Source organism: Seriola lalandi, unplaced genomic scaffold (assembly GCF_002814215.2).
Source record: "Seriola lalandi dorsalis isolate HSWRI2012SDOR001 ecotype SW California unplaced genomic scaffold, Sedor1 jcf7180002054519, whole genome shotgun sequence".
Taxonomy (NCBI): Eukaryota; Metazoa; Chordata; class Actinopteri; order Carangiformes; family Carangidae; genus Seriola; species Seriola lalandi.
In genome coordinates, this window is record NW_019525072.1 from 2817 (window position 1) to 28807 (window position 25991).

Here is a 25991-nt window from a genome sequence, read left to right on the forward strand (position 1 = left end):
AGTCATCTGGAGCGAGATGGAAGAGCAAGAGCAAAGAGTCAGAACTGTCTTCTACACATTCACAAATTTGAATATTGCATTTTAAAGGTTACAAAGGTTGATTTTCTTTTGGAATTATCTGTATCACTTTACACACTGAAAATCTTTTTGACCCTAATTTGAGCCTGTACTATCTGAGCCTTTAGTTCATATTCACTGAAAGTGAGGTACATGAATTGTCTGTACCATATTGTGCCTTCCTGGACACTAGATAGAGATGAAGACTTACCAGAGTCTAATTTGAATCATGTGTGCTTGCTGTCCTCTACTGGTCACAATTAGGAACTGCAATAATCATAATCACAATTGTGTGTGCGTATATATATATATACCATGTAACATTGAGTAAACCCTTGGTTGTCTTATTGACTTATATTATGAATTATTAAACACATATTTTACTTTGCACAACATATTTTACTGTAGGCTATTAAATATAGACAAAACTGTGAAATAAGTGTGAATCAATCACTCTATTACATGTTACAGGGGTTCTTTTTATATCATTCATAAGGTTCCCTAAAAAATAGGTACACAAATTTTACTTTTTCAGTTAACATCCAGTTGTGTTCTGTGGTATAGGTATAAAAATGCTGAGCAGGTCCAGTTGTTTCTCATTTTGAATCAAGATGTAAGCGGAGAAGATCTACAGGGTAGTCAGGTAACCACCTGTCACAACTGAGTTGCGCTGCATACCCATAGCTTGTAGCTTGAATGTCAAGTCTATGTGCACGTTGCTGCTATAATTTATGTGATTTGAGGTGAATATCAACAGTAAATCAATCTTGTAATAATGTCTTGTGGTGTACCTGATACAAAAAAATGCACAAATTCAATGCTAGAGACACAATCCTTTACACTAAAAGGTACAGTAAAGTCATCATATTCAGACAGTAACACAACAAGATACTGCATGTCATCATTGTGGGTTTTGTATTCCCTCAATGTCCAAGAGAGGGGGTTCAACCTCTATGGTTGGAGTACTGCTGCCCGTTACCTGAGATTCAATATTGTCTGTCCTCTCTTGATACAGTGAAGCTCTAGTTTCTCTGTCTGTTACCTGGTCCAGCAGAGAAAATGCAAAGTCCTGTGTGTGGTGCACAGAGCTGGATCCTACTGGGTCATTTTGTGTGGGACTATTGATAGAGCTCTGTTGGCCTGGGATGTGCCCTGTGCATATAGATGTGTGGACTCCTAAGGGGTTGAGAGAACTGAAGGCAGTGTGATACTGTGGCTGGCTAGTGGGAGTGATGGATGTATGGATGGGTGTCTGGGACCTGGTATGATTATGTGTGGGATCAGAGTTGGTTTGAACACTCAGAGGGGGATGGGTGTAGCCAGAATTTACTGGGGAACATAGGGAGTGAGAGTTGCTCATTGTAGGAATAGAGGCATTGTAGATCCCCTGTGGGGCCTGGCAAATCACAGGGAAGCTACTGAAGGCAGGACTGAGGCCCAAAAGGGATGGACCTCCATGAGAGTGGGTCATGTAAGAAGAGTTTGAAGATGTTCTGGTAGTTTGGAAGGGGCCACACTGGCTCTGTAGCCTGTGAGCTGTGGGCCCTTCTCTGTCAGAGCAGCACAAGTGTAAACAGGATGACATAGGGCTTGAAGAGTGCAGCAACGTGGGACTTCTGCCCTGGGAGGGCATCCCAGTGCAGCCCCACCCATTTCTAGCAGGGTGGCTAATCGCATCATGATGGAGGTGCAGCCCAGTGGCTATATTTAGAGGGACATGAGACTGCCAGTCACTGGAAGCAGTCACATTAGGACTGGGGACCATCTGTATGCCATAGGAATACGAGGAAACAGGAGAGTTATAATGGAGCATGGCCATATGAGACTGCAGGTAATGCATTATGTCATGGAGCTCCTTGGCAAGGTTGGATACATCTTGGTTCAAGTTGTTCACCTAAAAAGAAAAAGAAATATACCCAATATATTTTTTATAATTTTTATAGAACTCCTCAATTATATAAACCCCCCCCCCCAAAAAAAAACAAAAAAACAGAGAGAAACAGAGATACACATTGAGGGATAAAAGTCTAGTTGTTTAAAAGATATTGTTAAAATTGGAGTACATTCACTTCTTAATGGGCATTTTAACAGTGTAGATTAAAAAAAAAGAAGTAATTTAGCATTAAATACATGTCAAACAACCAGGGCATATTCATGATGCACATGCTCAGCTGTTCAGGAGCAGCAAAATACTGACAATGTGAAAGAATTACAGAAACATGTGTGTAAAAATGTATATACATCAAGGTAATCAATTTTTTTTCTATTTTCATGTCATTATGTTTTTCTAATGTTGACCATACCTCTTTGTTCAGTTTGCTTATGTTTTGTCTCACTTCCTCCGTTTCCAAGAGCAGATTAGCGCTCACCTGTAACTGCTCTGAAAAAGGATGAAGAATAGAGAAATGCTGAGTATGGACATATAATATGAGATCAGTTCACTTGCTGTCCACTGTGCATCTTACATAGACTTTACCTGTGACGGTAGTCTCTGCTTCGCTCTGCTCTACATTGAATTGAAATGTGTGACCATTGTCCTCAATTCCATCTACAACCCTAGCAGAGACAAAAATAAGTGTTACATCATTTTTAATCGATGCAAACTGATTACTGATTCATATTCAGGTAAAGCAGGATGAATAGCTTACCTGGGGCTAAGGTTCAGTGGACTAACACAAGGCAGAGACGGCATGAGTAGCTTGGCAGGCCGATGGTTCAAGTCCGGGTCACTGGTGAGACAGGGCAAAGGAGACAAAGAGAGCTCCTCCCTGGTGAATGCCTGAGGAGAGGGGCTGTGGCCTCTACTACCTTGAACGGGTGACCGACAGAGGCGGAGTGCGTTGATGTGGCGGAGCTCCTCCCCTAACAGGGTGCTGAGGCAGGGCTGATGAACAGGGCTGCCCATTCTCTGTAGCAGAGGCACTCTCCTCTGCTGAGAGTGTTTCATGTCTTCTCCATGTTCTGCATCATCTGCCTCAATGATGAAGGGCAGTTTATGGTCCATAGAAACATGACCCTGAGGAGAAGATGGTTGGGAAGTCAGTGTGTTTTCTTTTTTCTTTGATTTGTGGAAATGATTAATGGTTATTTTTGTGTGTGTAATATACCCATCATATCACTGTAGCATTAGGGTTTAGCTCAGAGTGGCAGCACATTTAGTGTAAGAAGACAAATTGATTTCTGGTGTAAAATAGCAGATATTTGTATGTACAGTGTGCTGAATAAAAATTTATGAGCAGAATCTAAAAGGTTTTTTTTTTATGTCTGCAACAGACCAGAAACTGAAAATAGAAAACAAACAGCTACAGTCCAGATACATTACTAAGTCAACTTTGGCTATTCTTGTCATTTCAACTTTCTTTATATGAGCATGCAACCTAGCCAGTTTCTGAAAACAGTTGTTCTGGGGCCTGCAGTAAATTTTCTCATGGCTTGTGCATATTGAAGTGTGCACACAAACCTGAAATAATTAATGTAGCAAAGCCTTCTCTGACTCCTTTTACTCTTATTAATTTTGACTGTGACGTATAGGTTCTTTTAGGCTTCTCTTCGTTAGCTTGTGCACTTGTTTGTAGCTTAAAGTTTTATCTCTTGCCTGTGTGGCCCATTTGCAAATATATGCTGTTTCTGTCACTTTCGCTTTCTCTTTTGCTTAGATGGTCATCCATCTGTATCTAATCTATCTGTACGAATTAACACAGTCAATGTGTTGTTTTCCATATTTACTATGACAAGTTGTAAGATTTCAGAGAAGCAGAGTAATGCCTTGCGATGTGAACACAGACTGTACTGTAGCATGTACCTTAGTGAGGCACACATACCTGAGAAGACCTGGGAGTCCATGGAAACCTTGTTACTCCCTAGAGATATTGAAGTCAAAATGAACAAGCGATTACACACACATTCTATATTTGGTGACAAAGTATTGGTATGTTTCAATTAATGAGCAGGAACAAAGAAATTAAACACTTGTACATTGAATTTCTGCCTCTGTCTGCAGTGTTTTCCACTGCCTGTGAAGTGATGGCAAATGTCTTACATCAGCTTCACTGCCCTCTCTCAAGTTGTAGGTGAGGTTGTGGTGGATGTCAGAGCTGAACCGACTGCCGTACTCTGGGTACAACCCGAGGACCTCCCTCAAAGCCCTCACACTGATGTACTGCAAGTCACAGTAGGTAAGTGCCTTCACATCTGCATTGGTCTTGATCACCTGGTCATGTTCTGGGAGATCAGCTCCAATAAGGTCACCTTTGCCTGTAGGGATTGTGAGTTAAACAGAAGGGTTACGACAAGGTGCAAAGAGGCAAACATGAGTAAGAGGGGAAATGTTTCACACTTGGTGCATGCTGACCCAGGATGGCTAGGACCATGCCATCTTTCAGAACCTCCAGGGAACCGGAACAGACGAAATAGTTGGCTTGTAGGGCATCTCCGTGGCGGATAAGGTATTCTCCTGGTGCACAGAAGGAGGTCTTAATGTGCAGGGAGAGGGAGCGCAGACACCCTCTGCTGGCTCGCTCAAATACAGGCAGCTGCAGGATGTCTTTGTTCAGATGCATGGCAATATCAGCTCGCAGTTCATCTGGGAAGTCATGCAGCAACTAAAACAGAAGACCGGGAAAAAGGGAAAAATCTAAGCATTTATTGACTATTGCTATGCTTTCGATTTCGTCCAACTGGTCTGACAAATACTTGAATACTTCCTCCACCACTGTAAAACACAAGAACAAAAAAAAAAGGAAAAAAAAAGGCACACATTGTGGTTTTAAAGGTAGATGCGCTCATATGATGTGTCAAGCTGCTAAGCGAAAACAGACATGAGGTGTTAAAGCCAGCATGTTCTCAGAAACCAGGGCCTGTGTCTGTTACCTTCAACAGTGAATTAATTATCTACAGATGGCGATGGCGAGGGTGTTAATGAGTATTCTCTCTATTTCAACTCCTACCCTTGTAATTACAGAGAACTTCTCCTAGATCGGTTCTGGCATTGTTTCTGACTTTCTATTTGTAACAAAGTGCCATCTACTTAAGGAAATGGAATAACACTCCAGAGAATGTGAGGTGACCCACATATTAAGGATGGCATTTCTGAATCTGGAATCTAGCACCCACACAAAATGTACTTTTTCTTCATGAAAAAAAAAAGACATTACAGCAGCCCACACAGTCAACGGTTCATATACAGTTCAGTTACTTATTAAAAAGTGACTAACTTTACGAGAGAGATATCTTTTTGAAGATACCACAGGCAAATAGAACCACACAAACACTCCTAGTTTGTCGTTTTTCACTCACCTCATTGGCATTGATACCATTGTTGACTGACCAGGTGGCCTGAAAGTACTCCAGCATCCTCTGCTTCAGCTGTTGAGGTAGCCGATGCACACGGATGAAGTCCTTAAGATCCTTCATTCGGGTGTGATACAGCGAGCGCCGTGAGTACATGCGCTGGATGATGGCCGTCACGTTGCCAAAGACCACAGCATGCATCAGGGCTGGAGGTGGGAGAGGGAGTGACATTATGGTGTTCTCAGATCATTTGACATAGTTCTGTGAATTTTCTGTGATTACCAGTAAACTCACCGCCCATGAGCATAATGCAGATGGAGAAGATTTTCTCTGCATCTGTGTTGGCACACACATTGCCAAAACCAACACTGGTGAGGCTGCTGAGAGTGAAGTAGAGAGAGGCGATGTAGGCGCTAGGCATGGATGGACCACCCATGGTGCTGTTGATGTATGGCGTCTCCAGACGCTTTCCCAACTCCTGAAGCCACCCTGGTGGATGAAGTCAGAAGATGGCTGGATGAACTCATGCGGGGGGGGGGTCTAAGGTGACTAAACTAATTGTGAAAAAATGTTTTTTATAGTCTGCTTCAATGGATGACCCTCTCTCCTTTGGTAGGTGATATAATGCGTGGCAGGTGATATAATGGGAAATGATATAATGAATTATTGGTGATATAATGAAATAGAAAACTCTGTGACCTGCACTTCCTCTGGACTGAGAAGACAAGCTAGATGCTGAAATGATGCTGCGACATTCAGTCATTCATGCATGACTAGAGATGTGCTGAGCTGGCCCGATGCGGTTGCCAGGAGAGACACTAAGAACATTACACTCTTGATTTAGTGGAGTGGGAGCTGTCAAACACACACATACAATGAGCTCACCTATGTCCCATGTAACGGGGTCACTGCTTTCTATCTCCTTGCGTCCGATGACATACCAGACACAAGCCATCCAGTGAGCCAGCAGGGCGAACACAGACATGAGCAGGGTCAGGACCACAGCGCTGTACTGGGAGTAGCGATCCAGTTTCTGTAACAGGCGAAGCAGACGCAGAAGACGAACTGTCTTCAACAAGTGCACGAGCGAGGTCTAGACAAAGAGAGGGAGAGGAAAAATGATCAGCTATCATTTTTTTAAACTCTGTTCTGTTAGATCAGATTTATTGGTTTTAACCTGTGACCCATCCTCCTGTCTCATCTAACCTTGAGATTCAGTGTCTTTTAATAGTCTCTATTGTGAAACACTTACTCTGAATTCAATGTTACTATTAGCAGGAAAGTGTTTTAACCAGAGTCAGAGAGATGTCTGTGTGTGTCATCTGAGGCCTGTGGCAAAGTAAGACTAATCCACAAGAAGTACCAGTGTTTATCTTGAGGATAAAACTAAAGCGGGCAGACAATCGTGAGTGCTCAGTGAAGTGGGTGAATGTAGAGGGATAATCATCTCCAGTCCAGTGCTCTGAGGGAATAACACTACTAAAACATTAGTGGCCAGTCTTAAAGTTAGTGCATTTAAAGAGACAGGAAAGTGTAAAACCTGGGGGCATACTGTACTTCCAGTTATATAAAATGACAATCTTACGACTGTGATGTTGAAGGCGTAGAGAAGGTCGAAGGGCAAAGCTGCGATCAGATCCACAAAGAACCAGGTGGTACAGTAATGGAGGTAGATGGATCGGGCGTCATACACTACCTGACCTGACTGACTCACATAAGTGGTACGGAAATTCAGGATAATATCTGAAAAGGAGCAGGAAAACAGAACCACATAATTGTACATAATAAAAAAAATGATTGCATAAAACATTTTAGGTCTAAGATGGGCAGTTTGGAAGTTTACTGGGACTATAGCTCAGGTACATAGAAAAATAATTTATGAGCAAAAATATCAAATAAATGATTTGTTTAAAGTTCACTAACAAATCAAGTGTTTAGACTGTAATACAACTAATAATTTAGGCAAACCTAAAATAAAAGTTCGGTATAGTATAGTAGGGTGTAGTCCGAAAATGAATATAGGAGGGTTTTCACACCTTTTAAATCATTCCTTGGATATTAGGCAAAATAAAAGTAACTGATAATATTAATATCAGTCAGTTTCAGAATTGCAGTATAAATCATTCATTATTTGAATGGAATTGAAATTATATATTTTTTGAGAAACTATGGACACCACGAAGAATTGCTTTTTTGCCGTTCCCAAATCTACATTAATGCTGAGAAAAGGCTGAATGGACAGTGTTTATGAATTACATGAAAATGGCACAGGGAAAAAGAATTCAGTAGCATACTAAATGTCTTTAAGTGAGGCCATTAAAAAATGATTTTCTTTCACAAAACGTAAAAACATGGAGTGTGAGCATGTGAGAGAATATTTGAGCACAAATATCAGTTGGTCGCCAGACAAACCTGTTGAGAGAGAGAGAGGGAGTCAGAGAGCCTCATGACAGATGTGCTATCACACTTCCTTTGGAGGAAAAGTGGGACAAAGTGAGAGAAATCTAATTATGATTCGTAACCTGGGGCGACAGAGACACCCTGAGTGGGTGTGGAGAGGTAGGAGGTTTAGTGATGTGTTAGCCATCGCCAGGGAAACCGCTGCAGCTGCACTTGGAAATATAGTTGTTCTTAATTTGAGCAGAACATTGTTGTCTCTTCATAATGCTGCTCAAGATGCTTCAAAATATAGGTCAGCTGGTGCACAGCATGCAATCACTGTATGAGATATTACTTTAAAATTATAGTGGTTCAAGCTACAAATCATCTTACTGAAAGAGGTTAGACTACCAGGAAAAAGATGTTTATAGCTGAAGTTGCTTAGAAGTTGTTCAAATTTCTTAGAGAAGTATTTAAAATAAATAAAATTTCATGACTGCAAACATACCCGTGATTACAATGGTTTAATCAAATGTAAATGCATCATACCAAGTATGAAGAGCATCTCCACTGCTATGTCACTGCCTATGGTGCTGCGACTGAAAAGCGAGTGATGGTCACTGCCCTCATCATGACTGACAAAGCAGACATCATAAGGCACCGTGACAGCAACGTAGAAGGTTGCCAGTAGGATTAGCCAGTCCCACAAGGCCTTGGAGATGCTGTAGTGCAGCAGGATGAAACGTGACTTCTTCACAGCTGCAACCTTGTACTCAGGTAGAGACGGTTTCTGGAACACACTCTGAAAGCATCACAAGAAAACAAGAAATATCTGGAAGTCATGGGATTTAAATTGGTGGTGTTCTCACTGCTGACAGCCCGGTGTTGTGGGAGAAGAGTTGGCACAGTTGGAGAGCGGAAGCTTGTTTAATGAACTTACTCAGGCTTAAGGAACTGAAGTGCTTGTATTATATTTATGGCCACCTTAAACCCCGAGGAATAATGAATCCTTTGGATAAATGAAACCAAATTTGAAAATGAGAAAGGCCGGATTTCTTTTCTTCAGTGCCTACTGATGTAGTGTTTGCATACAGTAATTAACTCAGCATGAAACACAGAGTAGCTAGTAAACCTGCCAATGATCATCCATCATCATCATCATCATCATCATAACATTTTCAATAGACTTGAATAAATAATTTATGCCCTCAGGCTTGTTGAATGGACAGCAGTGATTTGAAGATGGTCACAAATGTACATAAGAAGTAAGGTTCATTTTCTAATCCTTGGTGTCAAAGACCAGCAGACCAAACAATAATGCTTGAGACTGGTAATTGAAACCAGAACAAAGGCTTTTATTTTGAGAAAAGCAACCAAACATGACTCAGTAAAAATGGATAGTGAAATACTGAGACTCATATATATACTGTACTGTACTCACATTGGTCAGCTTCTTTTTGCCCCTCTTGGTGAACAGGTTGGTCAGGTGGTGCAGAATAGTCCTCCCCCTCTGTCGAGCTTGGGAAAAGTGCGATCGGTTGCTTTTCCTGCTCTGGTGAGCAGCCTCTGACATACCTGTGGGCAAAATCAAAGTACCCCACTGAATAAATGTAAAGTATTGTAAATTAATATTCCATTTAGCTTTAAATTATATAAAAAAATGCGGCAGCATGACATTTTGAAGGTGAGGAAGTCTAAATGAAATTCAGACTGTTAACAGCATGAAGCCAGGCCTCACCATCTCCCGGGGCGTAGTGGTGGCTCTTCCCATAAGATTCACTGATATCTTTAAAGGATAACAGGAACATCACCACCTCACCTTTCTCGTTTTTAATTGGCACGATATCCAGGAGGCACCAAAATGCATTTCCTGAGGATATTAAGAAAAGTTATTAGTAGAGACTAGAGATTACAATTTTTTACCACAAAATTATGATTGGAATTCTATTAACGCTTGGATAGGAATGTGTTTTTATTCCAGCTAACCTCACCTGACTGTCTGCTGTATGTCTGCATGGCATGTGTTCTGGAGTTGCTTTCCTTAAACAAAACTGGTTCAAAACCTCATCTGACAAAATCACCAAACACACAAGTTAAAGACAAAGACTGTGCTGTAATTTCAGCTATATTTACTTATAAAATGATCACTCAGAGAGAACGTTAGAAGCAACAGAATATCTTTCTCAGTTTGTCTCTCATACAGCGCACAGCCTCTCTGTCTGAGATCCAAAATAGTTTTCAACTACTGTTTTCCCTCAAAAAGTGACCAGGGACTTTATTTTCCTCAACTCCAGATCGAACCAGACTTTTAGTAGAGGCAGGTCTTTATTTCTAATTCCCCCTCTTTGACATGTATAATTGGTCATATACATATTTTAGTAGGAAGCCTCCTTTTGAGTCGCTCCCATCTGTCGCATTAAGGTTACTGCATTCCATGTTAATACAAACTCAACACTTCCTATAATCGATTCAAATTAAAAGCCCTCTAGCGCTTCAGTGGACAGAAACCCTTTTTTTCTTAACAGGACTTTTATTGCTGTGCTGCGTTAAGTTTAATGTCTCATTTCCAGTTGCTATTGTTTTTCCGTTGTTTACATTCTATTCAGATTTGCTAGTTTCTTTAGCATAGCAGTTACCAAAGGCTACACTCTCTCCTTCCAACTCTTCTTGTCTTGTGTCTTATGTTTAGTTATTCCTCTGCCTCATTTAGTAATAATGATACATGTAATTAAAGTAGTTTATTTGCCATAATGGAGGTGAACTTGGTGAACTGGAAGCGTCACTTTACTTCCCTAAAGCTTCAGAGCAGCCAGGAACCAGAACTGTTGGGTGACTACCTGTAACAAGAGGTGTAGCCCTAAGCCCATGGTTGGCACCCATACATGGTCCAGTCATGTGGCATTTGGCTGACCAATAGTGGACAAATGTCATATGTCAGTCAGTCAGTGACATTCACCATTACAGGGATGGCCCTGCTGTTGGGGTTCAGAACATTAGCCTTTAACAAATTCTCAAGCCTAAAAATACTTTTTAGGCTTGAGACATAAAATCGGTGTTGTGTTTAAGAATGCATGGCCAACTCAACATGTGGGTGAACAGATAAATCCTCACCATTTTTCCTATAGAAGCAGACTTCTCCCTGGTACTCCTGCTGTCCCTCCAGAGCTTTGTCTACCTGTTGGGTCACACTCTCATGGGTCTCAGCCCCGTGGAGAAAGCTGCAGGTACAAGTTTTCTGCATCACCTCAGTCCGAACAAAACCGGTAAGCTCGCAAAACCCGTCAGAGCAGTACACGATGGGGTAGCCATAGCGACCCAGTGCATTTCCCAGCAGGAAGTTACTGTCTGCAAGGAAAATAAAAGAAGACCAAGGTTGGAAGTATAAAGCTTCTGTGTGTGATTGAACAACAGGCAATATTTTGTATGTCTTTAACTGCACAGAGACAGTAGTTTCGGCTCTGTGAGCATCACATTCAGACTCTCTCCTCTCCAATGAACTTTACCTTTTTCATGCACCAACAACAAAAAAACAACTTCTCTTTTTCTCTATCTGAGACATTCTCTCTGCCTTCAGCTCAGATACCTGAAATAGTCCAGTGTACATCAGAGAGGGCTTTGAAGTATGCCAATGGCGTGTATGAAGTCTAAAGGGTATATGCAGTTGGCTCCATGGGGGACCAGTTCCTCAGTGAGGCTTTAGCCCTTAATTAGCATGTGGATTATAGTTTCATCCTGCCAACAGTTGTGCAATGCATTTTACACATACACACACACACACACACACACACACACACACACACACACACACACACACACACACACACACACCACCCTGACAATTTATTTCCTGTTGCAATAAATAAGGGGGTGATTACTTACCTCAGGTGTCAGTTTATTGCAACCTAGTGCACCTAGCTACAACTGACGCAGTCCAATACAACAGCCCTGCGATGAATCCTCTTATATGTTATAATGTTCAGTTTTTCTTTTTCTATCTACCTTTATCTTGAAATTTGGTTTGGGCAGCTTTTACTTACACAGATGATTGCTTAATTACACAACAGCCACCATAAAAAAAAAAAAAAAAAAAAAAAAAAAAAAAAATCACATGGAGCAGAAAACATTTTTCTTTCTAACAAGCATATTTTAACTACACCTTTCATGTTATGTGATTATATAACAGTGCATGTTCGTAAGGAAGCGAATACCTCTGTGTCTAGAGAATGCTGCTAGAGAAAAAATGGGGGAGATGACGATCTTGTGTGTGAAATCAATTATCGCACACAGTTGTTAATGAAAGCCTTGTTGGAGGAGAAAAATACAAGTGAAATTATTTCTAACTGCTGGAACAATTAAGAGCCATTTTAGAGCAGGAAGTGTAGGTGGTGAAGCAGAAGAATATAATGAATACTGAATTTGAACAAAGCCCTAAATTCAATCTGCGACATGTTGTTTCTTATGCAGTAAAACAATATTCTCTCAAATAGAAGACTTTCTTCATACCAGGAGGGCTGTGAGAGACCATGTGGATTGAAAGTACTTATCTCAGAGAAAAGTGAGTCAAGAAAGACACTGGGGTTAATGTACTCAAACCAATGACAGATTCATGTACATGTCTTCTTTCCATTGTAAAAACAATTGATAAAGGATCATGCACTCCAAGGTCTTTTGTAAAGAGACATAACAGCCAGACGTCACCATTGTGCACTGACTAATACAGGTCTCCTTTCATTCGTATCCACATATAATGCTAAATGACCCTTCAATATTTAGACAGATAGACCAAGTCCACTGAAAGGTGTCTTCTTTCAGTAATTCACAGAGTTGCTGTTTGAATGAAGGCAGATTTAATTTCCAGCAAACACTCTTGTTTGACGATGCTGCAAAACACAAGAGTGATGATATAGCTGAGGGGACAATGTTGAACACCTGTTCTGCAGCGAGTTTTAATGAATGGTGCTTTGTGTTCCCTCTAGAACTCGGAAGATAAACAGACTGATAATGCCATGGTTTATTCTGATGCGTGCAGCAATAGATTCACTGTCTGTATTTCATATCATATTCAAACAAACAAAAAAAAAAAAGCGGGCAGCATAAAGGGGGTGTGAACAAAGTGTCTGTTCCAGAGGTGCAATTAACAACGTGTGGATATTCTTCCTCAAATGTGTGCAGTTAATCTCACAAGAAACTAAATTAAGATCTTTCCACGCACGAGTTGCCATAGCAATTTGTGCAGCAAAAAAGTAAAACATATGGTAATGCTGCAGTTATCATCTCCGAGGTTACCAAGGAGCTGTGTCCTCTGAAAACACAGATGTAGCCAATAAAGCACTGGCAACATTAGCCTCAGTCTGATTCATTCTTAACTGATTTGAATGACTCTGATTGAGTCAGAATGAGGACTTAGTAAAGAATGAGCTCCTCAGCTAAAACAGAAGCCCTTTGAGCCCCTTGTGTTGATTTATTTTTTCATCAGTTTCATAATGCAATTCAGTCTCAGATTCCTGACCCAACCGTAATCTTCATGAACAAAGTTAAATCTTGAATCTCTTGCCACAGTTATTTGGTTCAGGCTCAAAATCAAACTCTTCCACTTTGCTCTACATCTTTCATCTCCCTCGGTCTGTTTCTATGGCTTCATGTTATTCAAGAGAACACTGTGGTTCACACTGACAGTCATAAAAATCTGACTGGCTGTGAAACTTACTCACAGCGGCCTCTTGTCAGTAAATGCTCAAGGTCTTAGCTCAGAAAATGAGTGTGTATTGTGAATAATTACAAAAATATTTTTGAATTTCTTAGTCATGAACCACTTTATGAGTAGTCACTTAATGCATTTGCTTCCTTCCAGTTAATATTGCAATCACTCAAAAGCAAGAATTGTTATCGCTAATTATCGATGACAGCACTTGTGAGGAGTAGAAAGATGCAATTCAAACACCTACTCGTGACAATTAGCAGAAGAGACTGTTGACAATGAGGGACATAAAGCAGCTACAGCTTTCCGTGCTCGGTACCGTGCAATTATATCACTAAAGCAATTTAATACCTAGATACATGATACTCTTGACCCTGAAATTCAGTACAAAGTACAAATATTATACAAGAAATTATACCTGCTAAACCATCAAATTAATTCTTTAAATATGATATTAATTAGTTTTATTTGGATGCGGTGATTGATTAGATGAATAATTTAAGTAATTTTTCTCAGCTTCCCAAGAGGATGACTGAGCAAGACCTCCACTGATATGTGATTGGCTCTTGCCCTCTGCATAATTTATTTTAATTCATTTTCCTGCTCACATATCAGGCTCATGTGAATATCACCTCCACTCCCCTGAGCCCGCAGCCTCAGTTCACATTCACACTGGGGAGCTTTTTGTCATTTATTATTTTGTCTGCAAAGAGACATGACTTCAAATAGACTTTCAGCTCCGCAGTTATCCTCTTGTCTTCAAAGAGACATCTCCACACAAAAAAAGCTTTCGATTCAGCCGAGACGGATTCAAAAGCAGTTCTCAGACTGAATTGTGCTCTGAAGCCACCTCTTGTCAGTGAGGCCCTTCACCACCCACTCAGCTACTTGGTCAATCCACCCACTTCACATACCAGAGGTAGGCTATAAGATGTGCTGCGCTGATGTGTGTAGCCTTCATGTGCAAGTCTAAGTGTGCGGAATGCAAGGGCAAGATGACGCGAAGAAGGGCCGGAGGATTTGTGTGTGCATGTGTGTAATAGGGAGATACAGACGGAGATAGTGTCATCTAACTGAATTTGTGAATTTGTTATGTTGTGAAGTTGTGATGGACAGTCTGACCCATACACACTCTGTCACACCATTAATTATGTTCTGGAACGAGCTGTCTACCGCCTGCTGAGTTTCTATGTGTATGGATTTTAAGGTGGGGACTAGTCAGGCAGGAACAAAAGCACAAAACCAACAAAACAAAAAGTTCAAATGGATGAACAGTGGATGAATTGCATTGTCTTAGCATTAAAATAAACCCACAGTCTGACTGTTAGGGCTATATTTCAATAATGCAATAAGCAAAGACCAACAAATTGAATGTGAGTTAGGTTTGTGACGGTGTATCCAGGTGCATCTGCTCTACTTCATTCATGTCAATCCAGCTGCAGTGTGAAATACCATATAAATCAGCCCTAACGAGTCACATTACTGTTCTCATTGTTCCAACTAAAGTGGTGAAAGGTAAAAATAGCTCACAATGAGACTAGCTTCTCCAAACAGGAAAATAATGTTGCTGTCTGGGAGTTTCAGAGTGGTGGCAGAGGTGAGCGTTACTAATATGCAAATGTGGAATTCACATTTGTGAAAACATTGAAAGTCACATCATGCCATGTTTTCGATTCAATTCAACATTTAATTTCAAACTCAATAACTGTAAAAAAAAGAAAAAAAGCAACCACAGTTTTTCAATACAATGATATTTCCTCTGCGATAATGTTTCTACTGATTGCTTTTAGGCGAATAGTAATTAGCATAATTATGTAGCTGATGCAAATTTGCATCAAGTATTTTTTTTAATGAACTTGTTGGTAGATAATTATTAAATGAAAGACACTGTGCAGAAACAGATTTGGTCCTGACTGACATCTATTTTCAGCAGCGTCAACTGGCAATTTTTCACCAAAACATTAACACCTCTTTTGCCTCATTTGCATGGAGCTTCCATTTTCTCTTTCTCTCTTCTGCCACCTGTACACCATGCGACCAATGCTTGGCCCAGATGACCAAAAGGATGTGCAAAGCAAATATCAAGGTCAGAAAAATACCAATATATCTTGCAGTAATCTGCCCTGCCATGAGAATAGAGCCCTGAATGTTTTAAAGCTTTATATTGATAAGAATTAACATAGAGATAATCTGTGGAAAATGTGTGGATTCAGTGGTATTTGTTTGGCAGATTTCAAATGAGAGGAAAGATGACAAGCATTAGTTATGCAGCCTTGATATGTTTATGTTTGCTTGTTTTAAAGATGCACCGTGACTGAATAATGCATGAATCTCAAAAGTGAAATATCCTAACAAGCAACACAACGGCTCAACAAGTGGCTCTTTAGTTCCAATTTATCATTCTATAGGCTGCACTGTCCGCCTCCATCTCTAGTTCTGCTTTACTGTCATAACGTGCAGTCTTATAATTGGATCTCACCACAGTTGGATACATTTGTCGACAGCAGCGTTTGTCAGTGCCAGTCACAATCCTAAACTGGGTTACAAAAACGCCACAGGCTGAAATCCTAAAAGCTAGGCGTAGCTGGTGGAGTTGCGTCCTTAAAACTGAGACAAAACCATTTGCACGCAACACAATTTTCATTTTATAACACGTCCCTTGAGAAAAGTTTGACTCACAGTGATTTCACAGATGTCACAGTGCGCACACACAGTCCAAGAATGTACATGACATAAACAATGCACTGTTCAAACTAATAAGAAGCATTGTTAGTGAAGTTTATCAAATCAAGTTGTGCAGGCTTTTTTTTTTGTTTTAGTTAAAAACACCGACTACAGAGTACAATAGAAATCATTTCTCAAAAATATACTCACGAGTGCCATCAAAGTGGTTTGCAATGGTATCCAGGAAGGTGTTTTGTGGCGCTAGGAGGCCCTTCATCACAGGCATCTTGTACTCAGAGAAGGCTACAGACTCTCAGACAGCAGTTTCCAGTAGTTCCTCACTATTCCCCAAAGAGAACCTGAAAGAGAACCGCGGTGCCTCTCCTTGGGCTCGTTTGTAACTCCTCTACAAGCTTCTATCAGAGTGTGAGTGTGTGTGTTGTTTCTATTCTGTGTCGTTGAGAGGAAACCACTGACTTACATCATGCAGAAATTTATATCTTGAGAAAAGAGCTCGAAGGTGTTGTAGTTCTCTCAAGCTTCTCTCTCAGAATTGAGTCAGGCTCTTTCAGGTTCAGTTGCGCATCCCTTTGCTCTCAGCACTGCTCCAGTATCACAGCGAAGCCTCAGCTTCTCTTCAGTCGGTCTAACTCCACTCACCATGGTTTCTGCCATCTCTGTATCCCCTCCCTCCCTCCCTCCCTCCCTCCCTCTGTCTTTCATACAAAAGCCTGAACCATCCCCCTTTCCACACACTGTAAATTTATTAGTTATCTCTCTCGCTTTCTGTCTTTCACATAGACATCTTGCGTCCTCCTACTTCTCACTCCCCAGAGAACTTATTAGAAATCAATCTCTTTCTCCAACTGTTTTCTCTTTCCCGCTCTCTCTACCTCTGCACCTTTTCTGAAAATCCTTTTTTGGGAGGTACAGCAGAATGTTTTGTTGCTCAGGTTGCTTGCTGATCACTTACATTCACACACTGTTCTATACAAACACTGAAACACAAAAAGAGAGCCTCAGCACATGTTGGTTGCTGTGGATACACAGAGGACAATGGTTAGTCATCTTTGGCGTTTGTATAGAGATTTTGTTTTTTCTTCAGCTCTTCTTTGGACATATGGAGGTGCTTCTTTGAATGGCACCTTCCCAATTACCACTTTCCTCCAGGTTCCATATGGGAGGCTAAAGCTGTTGTGCACAATCAAACATCCGACTTGACATTTCATTAACGCATACATTATTAAAGTCTACTCTTATCCATGAAAAGGTCAAACACACAGCCTACTAAAATCAATATTTCATATCCGTGTTTTAATCTGGTCAGTTTACAAAGAAAGATTTTGGTTATATATTTATCTAGTGCCATTTTGTCAGATTTAAATGATTTTACATAAGCAGTCATCTATAAATTGACTAGTTTAAGGTCCCAATTAACTGAGCACTCCATCAAACAGCTGTATAAGACAATCTGATTCCTCTAGATTTGTATTCACAGTCACAAACAGCATTGTGATGGACAAAACGCTAAATAAAACAGAGAAGGTGCAGGAAAGAGCAAATATAAACCATGCCCAAAAGTAACATGTATCTGTGTGTGTTAGCAAACTACTTAACCAAAGCAAACTACAACATCATAGTCTCAGCTCAGTTTAACAACATGTCCTCAACAGCACACCCACTTTCTCAAGACATCTCCATAAAGCTTCCGAGTTAAAGACGGTGTAGTTGTTGAATTCTGACAAAGTGATCAGAAAAAGTAAGATGTAGTTTTACCTTAGAATGAGGACAGAAAACCCAGGTGTCATTAACTCATGCAGCATTATGTTGTATCAAAGACAAAACACTTTCATCGTGGGGGTAGAAACAGGCACAAGGCATCCTATCAGATAATCACATTGTTCAGTAATCATGCTATCACCTGTGTCACTCCTTGATATTAGCACCATCTTGTGGTGCGCTTTATCCTCACACTGTGAGGCGTGTCATTCAAAATCTAAATAGAGGCTTAGACGTGAGTCGTGTCACTGGGTTTTTTTTTTTCCGTTTTTTGTTTTCATCCAAGAACGACTAAAGACATGTCAGCTTTATTTTTTATTACACATATATGTACAACATTACACATCTCCCTAAAGTTCTCTGACAGTCAAATGCAAATCACATCACATTCCAAAAGGCAGTTTAAAAAAAAAAAGGCACAAAAATGTTTCCACATGAGCAGAAAATATACATTTTATATGATACCACTCACAAAATTAGTGCAATTTTTCTACCTACATTTTAACAGAGTCCCAGTATTCTTATACTGTGAGGTATAAGTATGCCTTCAGAGAGGAAGGGGTGTTGTGATGGTAGATCCTGATTGAGCCATCCAGTCCATGTACTGCTCTCCACCTCTCTCCTCAGTCCTCTTCCCCATCGTCAGGATCCCTGCTGCCTGGTTCCTGGAGCCTTGCAGGAGCTGGTAGAGTCGGCTGTGCAAGCGATGCTCATCTTCTTTCCGTTTACCAAGAGTGAGAATGCCGGCGGCGGCATCTCCTGTGAGGGGTACACCCAAGGCCTTGCTGCCAGGACGACACAGCAAGACATAGAGGCGACAGGAGCGAGATGGTTGCCTGCAGCACTCAGACATGCTGTGAGCATCACAGGTCAGGTGAGACAGCAGCAGCATCAAGACCAGCACCAGGACTTTCTGCTGGGTGAAAGAGATGAGGTTACACCCATATGAACTGATGCAATGACCAGAACTCAATCTGTAGTTTTGGCAGACTTAACAGAAACACAAATCACATTTTTGATTCTGACTTCTTCATATGTCTTCATTGAGTCATTTGGTGATATTTGAAGTGCGTAGTTGTTGATTGCTTGAAAGAAAAGAATCAAAACCAGACAGACAAACTCTCATCAGTGTAAAATGAATATAAATCACCAAATGACATTTATTCTAATTGATTAAACTCTAACCTGTAGTCAAGGATACATAGAGTATTATCATCACCAACGATTGGGATAATGGCAGCTTACTGTCCTCAACCTTTAATCTGCACATAATGGAATTGAAATATTGAATATACAATAATATGATTCTGACATTTATTCTGTATGCACCCAATAAAACCTTAATCTATAGTGTTATGACATAAAGTTACAGAAACTGATATTAAATAAACAAAATCATTGCCAAACTACCAGAATGCAATTTTATTTTGTAAAGAGAAAATGTGCAACCTTTGGTGATTATAAAGGTGTAGTCCTACATCCTGCAGAAACTTTTTTTTTTATAGATTTTTTGTAGGAACAGACATACAGCCCACGCTAATTTGCAACCCTTGTTCTTAGACATTGACAATGATACAACACATAGAAAATACAAATCAGAACCACCAAGGTAAATAATAATACTTTGGAAAGACATGACCATATGACTGACTCAGAAAGTGTTTCAACTATTTAAAATGCCCCAGTTTTAGAAAATACTCTCAAAACCTGGAATCAGGTTCGTAGGTGTTTGGGGATAATGAATCAATACTCTGATGAATTAATCAATACGCACCTATTCAGACATTTGGGTCCCACCTGGATGTTGAGATGTGGCAAAATATTTTATTGATTAGATTATTCACAGACTACATGTCACCCCAGCTATTCAATGTCAATTTGACCCAATGCAATCTTCATTATGTCTGAAATTTAAAAAACAGCTGTGGTACATACAGTCATCTTATGAGGTCGGGCACAAAATTGTTTTTATGTTTTTGGTTGTCAGTCCAAAGTGGGATTAAGAAAGTATTTGGGATAAAAATATCCATAAACCCATATAATTTTGTCCTGGGATTAGACTAGCTAGAATCGCTTTATATGCTGCACACCACACAATATTAGAAAATAGTTCTAACTGTAGGTCTTTCTGTTGTATCACCTTGCTATTGTTTGAACAATAAAAAAAAAAAAATTAAATGAAATAAAATAAAATTCCCCAGTTATGAACCATATTGATTCTCTGAACAGAGAACGCCACAACAGGTTTTTAGAAAAAGGCCATCCTACAGTTGTGCGTAAATGCATCCCAAGTACTGTGGTCGACTTGAGATCTTAGTGACATGGTGAAACACTCTCAGGCGTAAACTGTTCGACTGTTAATATTCATAATGTTTTAATGAGGCCAAAAAGGACATAAACATGTAAAGAATTCTATTTCTATTCTACTATTTTGTATCAAAGTGGGAAGAAATGGCAACAAACATGCAAAAATGAGGAACAACTCTTACGCAACTTTAAAAACCATGAAAGAATAAAAGAAAATCAAATTCAATCAAATTTCAGCTGCCTTACCCTATTAGACACCTCTATCCCAGCAGCTTTCTGGAAGTTGGTGGGGAACCACATCATCTTCTGGTTTGTGTGAAGAGGAGTCATCTGATCTTGTCTCCCCAGGGGATGAACAAGTGTCTTTTATATTGTTCTGTGTTGTCCACACCGTCAACCCTGCGTGGACGTCATTCAGGCCAAACACAAACGTCGGCACGAAACCCACTAACTCTGTTGTCTCTGCCATTAATTAGTCTCCTGTGGCAGATCATCTCCAAGGCACTTCTCTGGACCTCTGCTGAACAACAGGTATGTCTTTGTGGCTGCATGCCAAAGGTTTATTAAGACATACCATTTCAATGAGTGGTGAGGGACACAAGTCAATTAGCTAATGTTCCAGTGAGTTGTAAAATAGCAGACAAATATAGAAAAAGCCTTGATGCCCTTTCTCATTTCTAATTATGTGCTCATTCAAAAGCCATGCTAATGAGGTTCTAGGGCTTTATTTTCTCATACAAAAGGCGACATCCTCACACATCAAGAACAGTTTTTTGCACTTTCTTGCTCGCAAACAAAGTCAGTAGTGCTGATGACTATATCGGCCCAGGGACCCCAAAACTTTAATCAGTATTGAAAAGGCCCCTATTATTATCCCAGTAACTCTCTGCTGCAACCCTGCTCCTAGAAAATACCCACACTCTCATAAGTAAACATAACAGGATAACACAAATCACTTGAAAGCAATTATTGATTTTCAGAAATCCATCCTCACAGCCACATTGGACAGCTTAATGTATGTTGCCATCTTATGGACAACAGGAAGCACTGCTTTAAATAGACAAACTAATTCATGGTAAAATAAATGGCCTACTTCTTGTTTATTGATACAAAAAAATTATATAACATTATATCAAGAGAGTTAACAGTGCATGACAGTGCATCAAAAGCAATCAATGAAGCTTTCCAAAAGCTGTATTTATTGATTGCTTTACATTCACTGTGAAAGTTGCTTTCAAATTGCTCTGAAGAGCTGGTGACGTCTGGTTGAAAGCAATCAAAAGAGTCATTCTCTTGGCCTGCGCAGCTAAAACCTTTTCAGCAAATATCAGTCCATGCAACTGATTGATACAATGCTCAAATTCAAGTCAACTGGCTTATTTAACATCCCCTTAAATGTATCCCCCTTTGAAAGTCAGCACAGAGCAATGAACGAGAGGAAGCGGGATAAACAACGAAGCCAGTTTTAATGGGCCATTTAAAGGAGCTCTTACAGAATCCACACTCACTTCGCAGTGAAACACATGTCAGGTTATTGTTTGACCCTGGTGTTGTGGCGCTAATCCGTAATCCCTCGTTCCAGTCCCACATGCACTGGTTGTCCTGATCTGCACCACAGAACAACAGGTGTCAAATCACTGTATATGTGGAAGTAATGTTAAAAAAAGAATCAGAATATCAATAGAACTAACAACAATTATTATAATATCAATCATTAATGTCTGTTTCTGCAAGAATTATTATAGCAATATATTTTCCCTTCATACATTTTACATACAGTTTACATCTATATTTACTTTATTTTGTGTTGTTATTGACAGCAGTACCATGTTCCTGTTGACCTTTGACCTCTAACAGGCTGGGTCAGATATTCCAGTTGTGATTGGCTGGTGAGCTCCGCCACTCGAGGATGTGGGCTAGTTTCCACCCTGGGGGACCAAAACACCAACTCACAGAACGTCACACACACACAGCCCCTGGGGAGGAGACAAGGAGACCCTGTGGGGAAAGGCCGGGAATGCTGGAGAACTTAAATCCTAAGGAACAACACTGGAGATGTGTGGGGCTTGATGGGAGGTTGACACCAGCAAGGGATGGGAGTGGAGCATCGGTGTGACTGCGCAGATCAACAGCTGCAGTTCGTTTTTTTTTCTATTTTAGCTCTACAGCTCCCTGGTTTGTGCTGAAACGGTCATCTGTGACTCCCACAGAGCTCAGCCTAGACAAGCTGCTCTACTTTGTGCACTTAAAAAATGAAAATGGCATCCTCCTCGTTGAAAGGAGTGAGGGATGGCTCTCAGCTCTATGTCTAAGATGGAGGAGGAGGATGAGCGTGAGCATGAAGAAAGAAACAAAAGCTCAAAGACATGCCGAGGAGTCTCTAGAAACGAAAAGGCAAATCTGTGGCATCAAAACGCCAATGTGAGGTAAAGCCTGTACCCACAGAGCTAGAGTACATAGTGGAGGGGCATGTAACTAGCACTGCCCAGAGAGAGACAGCGTTGTCCAACCAACTGATCCAACTACTGAATGTATTCCTATGCAGAAACCAGCTGTTACCCTTTTGTTTTTCACAAGAGAGAAGACAGAAGAGACCAGAACTTTCTGACTCAGATGGAAGAGAAAAATAAACATTGTCTTTCCAGTTTTCCATCATGTTTAGAAATGTGTGATTGAAGTGTGTGAGGTCTCTCCTTCTTTTCTCCTTAAGCCCTCCTCTTATCAGACTTGTGTCTCACTTCTAACACGGCGAGTCTTCCTCGCCATCATCATCTCTTTAACCCTTTCCATTACCTGTTCCATCTCCCTCTCATAATTGGCCTCCTGCTTTTCTTGTACACCCCTTTCCTTCTCCATCTCTTTCTCGCTCTCTCTGTCTCTCTTTGGGTAGGATTCTCTGTGGGCACAGGCTGCGGGTCAGCAGGATCCCGGGGGATCGTCACTGACCATTTCTCTCTCGGGGATGGCTTCGAGAGGCCCTACTGCCCTCTGCTGCTGGCTCTGGAACTGATATTGAAGCTGGGGTAGGGGCGGGGGTTGAGGATAGGCCGGTGGTTTAGAAACAGTTTGAACCAGAGGGAGAGCTGGTAGCTGGGGATGTGGCAGGGGAAGCGGCTGGGGAAGGGGATGGAGTTGAGCCTGAGGTGCGATCTGGGATTGGGGCTGAGTTTGGGACTGGTTCAGTGGTGGAGGCTGTTGGTGGGGCTTGGCCTGAGGCTGTTGCTGAATCTGGACCTGCTGCTGTGGCTGGTGGAGAGGATGATGCTGGAGCTGGGGGGAAGCCGCTCCGTTTTTACTGAGGCCGCAGGACTGAGCTGCACAGTGGATCTGACGCAGAGTGTCCAGTGCCTCGCTCTTCGCGTGCTTCAGCAGGTCTGCCTGACCCTGAGATTGACACAGAGAGAGAGAGAGAGAGAGAGAGAGAGAGAGAGACAGAAAGAGAGAGGACGAGAGACGGCTTTGTCAACAACACATTTTAGGACAAAAAAAGCAGCAGGAAACAAGATTGTTATCCATTCCCCAGGGCTGTTTGTTTGGTCTTTGCCACCTTTTTCACCAGGGGCTGATTTCACAAAGATAAACTTTGAATATGTCTTAGAAGTAACAAATAATCTGTTGCACAAAGCAGTTTAGTTATTGACTATCTTCAGCTGGACTGCAGTACAATGAATTCTGGGTAAATTAAGGCTTTAAAAAAAAAAAAAAAAAAAAAAAAGGAACCGAGGAACCACATCCAATCTCTCAGCTCCATTTTTCCCAGCAGAAAATGTTTGTCTTTTGGAAGCATTCAACAGTTACAGGGACATTTTACTTGGGAAAAACTAATTCAGTAAAGAGTGAAACAATAAAGAGAAAAATCCAATTCGGGAAAAAATAGCTGTGGTCTCTAAAAACTCCTCTCATTGCTCAGATTATGAGCCCTGTTTTCCAGTTTGTTTGTTTTTTGCTGTTCGGGACTGGTCAGCGCAGGTTTCATTGATTGTTACCATAGTAACATTGGTCTTAAGTCTGAGACAGCCTGTGGGTAAGGTGTGTAATGTTCTTATCTTAAAAGTAGTCAGTCCTCATTTTTGTGAAATGGTCTGACTTGTATTAGACTGATCTATGAGTGAAATTAAGACTTGACCAACAATACAGGCCGGTCTGAAATATCTTTGTGAAACTGGCCCAAGGTGTCTTTTGAGAAAGAGATTCTAATCTTTACTTGGTGAAATAAAGAAAAGCCTACTGGTGCAAAGTGCAACAGGAATATTTCTCCTTTGCGCATTAGCCAATAGGTTGCAGAAGGGGGCAGTATAAAGCCACTGAATGAGGGCCTTTGGTTGCTTGCCAGCCCCTCCAACTGCTCCTCTCAGCTGGTAAATAGTGCTGTCATATGGTGATAATGTTATACTACATTTCTGCTGTTTATTTGGGAGAATCCAGAGATGAATCTCTGCCATATGTGGAGGAAGTGGTCAGGGCAGGCATCCTGCTTTACAGCACTGTCAAGTCAGTCTGGGCCACTGCCATGGCTGCCTGCCTCCTTAAGCTAGCTGTCTCTGCCATGTGGCAATGTGGTGGAGTCTTCTCCACAGGCGGTTATTTCTGTGTGTGAGAGGTGCTTATATTATTAGAACAGGCCAAAAGAAGGATAAGAAATCCGACCACATGCTTTTCACAAACTCTCTCCACTTCTACAGTCTTCCCTTCAGGCCTCTCCGTCCTGCCACAAACCCTCTGTCTTCAAGCGCGTCCGCTCCGACACTTTCTTTACACCGCCGCTCCTCCAAACATCTGTTCACAAGCAAGTTGAAAGCAGTTGCGCCTTCACATCGGTGAATCTGCATATTTTGCCTCTCCCTCCCGCTGAACTTCACTCTAGACTCCGTCTGACCTGCTGTGTCAGCTCATTGGGCTAACATCCCCTGTCAGGAGTCGCAGGCTGACCTGTTCCGCACCAGACTGAAGTGTAAACGGTGCAGGGGATAACGCTCTCTCGGAGCCACAAGGCGGGCACAGCGTTCTGACATATTGCGGGATAACTGAAGGTCCTGCCCTGCGCACAACGACCAGTGTTCTCCTCCCAGGTGATGCTAATGCGCTGCAAGTGGCTTCTTACCTGAGCCACTCAAGTACGCAAGCCATGACCATGAATAAGTCATATTTGTAACTATTACAAATTATGTAAGTCATGACTCACCAGGCATAAAATAAGACAGCATGAAGCTTCATCTTTTCCCAGCAGAGCCAAATCAAGACCGCACTTGTATCACCCCTATGCCGGCCTAAAGCTATTCACAGGGGGCTAAGCCCAAGCAAGGGCAGCCACCAAATCCCACCACTATATCCTCATTAAATTCTAGCCTATAATTTCCCCCTTGTTTTTCAGAATAAGTCCATCTCAATAAATTGCCTTGAGTAGATTATATCAAGGTTGTAGACATAGAGAGAGAAGGGTATGTGACAGTGGATCCTGATCAAGAGCAATTCATCTCCACCTGAACTATTATTAATGGTTTCAATGGGTTTCTGTTTGATCCATCAACTATACAACACAAAACAAGAGGCCAGAGTTGCCTCAATGCGTGGGAGCTCGCTGTTTCGCATGGCTATAGGTGGCCCTGCAATGAACAGCCACCTATTGGCAAAATCTGAGCAGGAGCTTGATTAAATATGTGATAAAATGGCTCAAACAACAGTTAATTACAGTAGAAACCACAATGGTGATTATTTGAGAGACCACAAGAGGCAAAATGTTATTGTTCGTCAGAGGCACTGCAATATGCTTGACATTTGCTTCAAAGCCTCTCTTTCTGTCGCTCTGATTTTTGTTTTT

At 41.2% G+C, this 25991-nt stretch overlaps 3 protein-coding genes across 4 annotated transcripts in view; all 3 read right to left on the reverse strand.

The window, feature by feature from the left end:
* Positions 1 to 273: 273 nt before the first annotated feature.
* kcnh4a (potassium voltage-gated channel, subfamily H (eag-related), member 4a) lies at positions 274 to 16664 on the reverse strand. Its single transcript, XM_023413775.1, has 16 exons — positions 16298 to 16664; positions 10837 to 11070; positions 9464 to 9595; positions 9167 to 9300; positions 8275 to 8527; positions 6932 to 7089; positions 6232 to 6439; positions 5641 to 5835; positions 5353 to 5552; positions 4409 to 4658; positions 4097 to 4311; positions 3879 to 3917; positions 2706 to 3073; positions 2534 to 2613; positions 2361 to 2437; positions 274 to 1951 (listed from the first exon to the last, which is right to left on the reverse strand). The coding sequence occupies exons 1-16, from the start codon at positions 16371 to 16373 to the stop codon at positions 959 to 961; spliced, it is 3612 nt and encodes a 1203-aa protein (XP_023269543.1). The 5' UTR covers positions 16374 to 16664; the 3' UTR covers positions 274 to 958.
* Positions 16665 to 18173: 1509 nt separating this feature from the next.
* Positions 18174 to 21486, reverse strand: hcrt (hypocretin (orexin) neuropeptide precursor). The gene is made up of 2 exons (XM_023413916.2): positions 20420 to 21486; positions 18174 to 18779 (listed from the first exon to the last, which is right to left on the reverse strand). The coding sequence occupies exons 1-2, from the start codon at positions 20501 to 20503 to the stop codon at positions 18414 to 18416; spliced, it is 450 nt and encodes a 149-aa protein (XP_023269684.1). The 5' UTR covers positions 20504 to 21486; the 3' UTR covers positions 18174 to 18413.
* A 134-nt stretch (positions 21487 to 21620) lies between these two features.
* The window catches only part of LOC111660568 (inactive phospholipase C-like protein 2), a 68296-nt gene continuing 63925 nt past the window's right edge, over positions 21621 to 25991 (reverse strand). The window contains exons 6-7 of one of the 2 annotated variants that reach the window (XR_002761159.2): positions 22000 to 23557; positions 21621 to 21780 (exon numbers count right to left, since the gene is read on the reverse strand). Coding sequence is in view for 1 of the 2 variants with exons in the window: in XM_023413915.2 (XP_023269683.1) it covers positions 23090 to 23557 (468 nt within the window). In the remaining variant the exon portion in view is untranslated. Of the gene's footprint in view, positions 23558 to 25991 lie in introns of both variants that reach the window. The other variant, XM_023413915.2, reaches the window with a different exon arrangement.

Excerpts from the sequence above, each read along its gene's own strand:
- kcnh4a (XM_023413775.1), bottom strand. The coding sequence starts at position 16,373 with ATGCCTGTGATGAAGGGCCTCCTAGCGCCACAAAACACCTTCCTGGAT. Across the intron at positions 7,090-8,274 it reads GGAGATGCTCTTCATACTTG|ATATTATCCTGAATTTCCGT; the intron begins GTATGATGCATT and ends GCTCCTTTTCAG. Across the intron at positions 2,614-2,705 it reads CCACTGAACCTTAGCCCCAG|GGTTGTAGATGGAATTGAGG; the intron begins GTAAGCTATTCA and ends TGTCTCTGCTAG.
- hcrt (XM_023413916.2), bottom strand. The coding sequence starts at position 20,503 with ATGACTCCTCTTCACACAAACCAGAAGATGATGTGGTTCCCCACCAAC. Across the intron at positions 18,780-20,419 it reads GGATAGAGGTGTCTAATAGG|AAAGTCCTGGTGCTGGTCTT; the intron begins GTAAGGCAGCTG and ends TTCACCCAGCAG.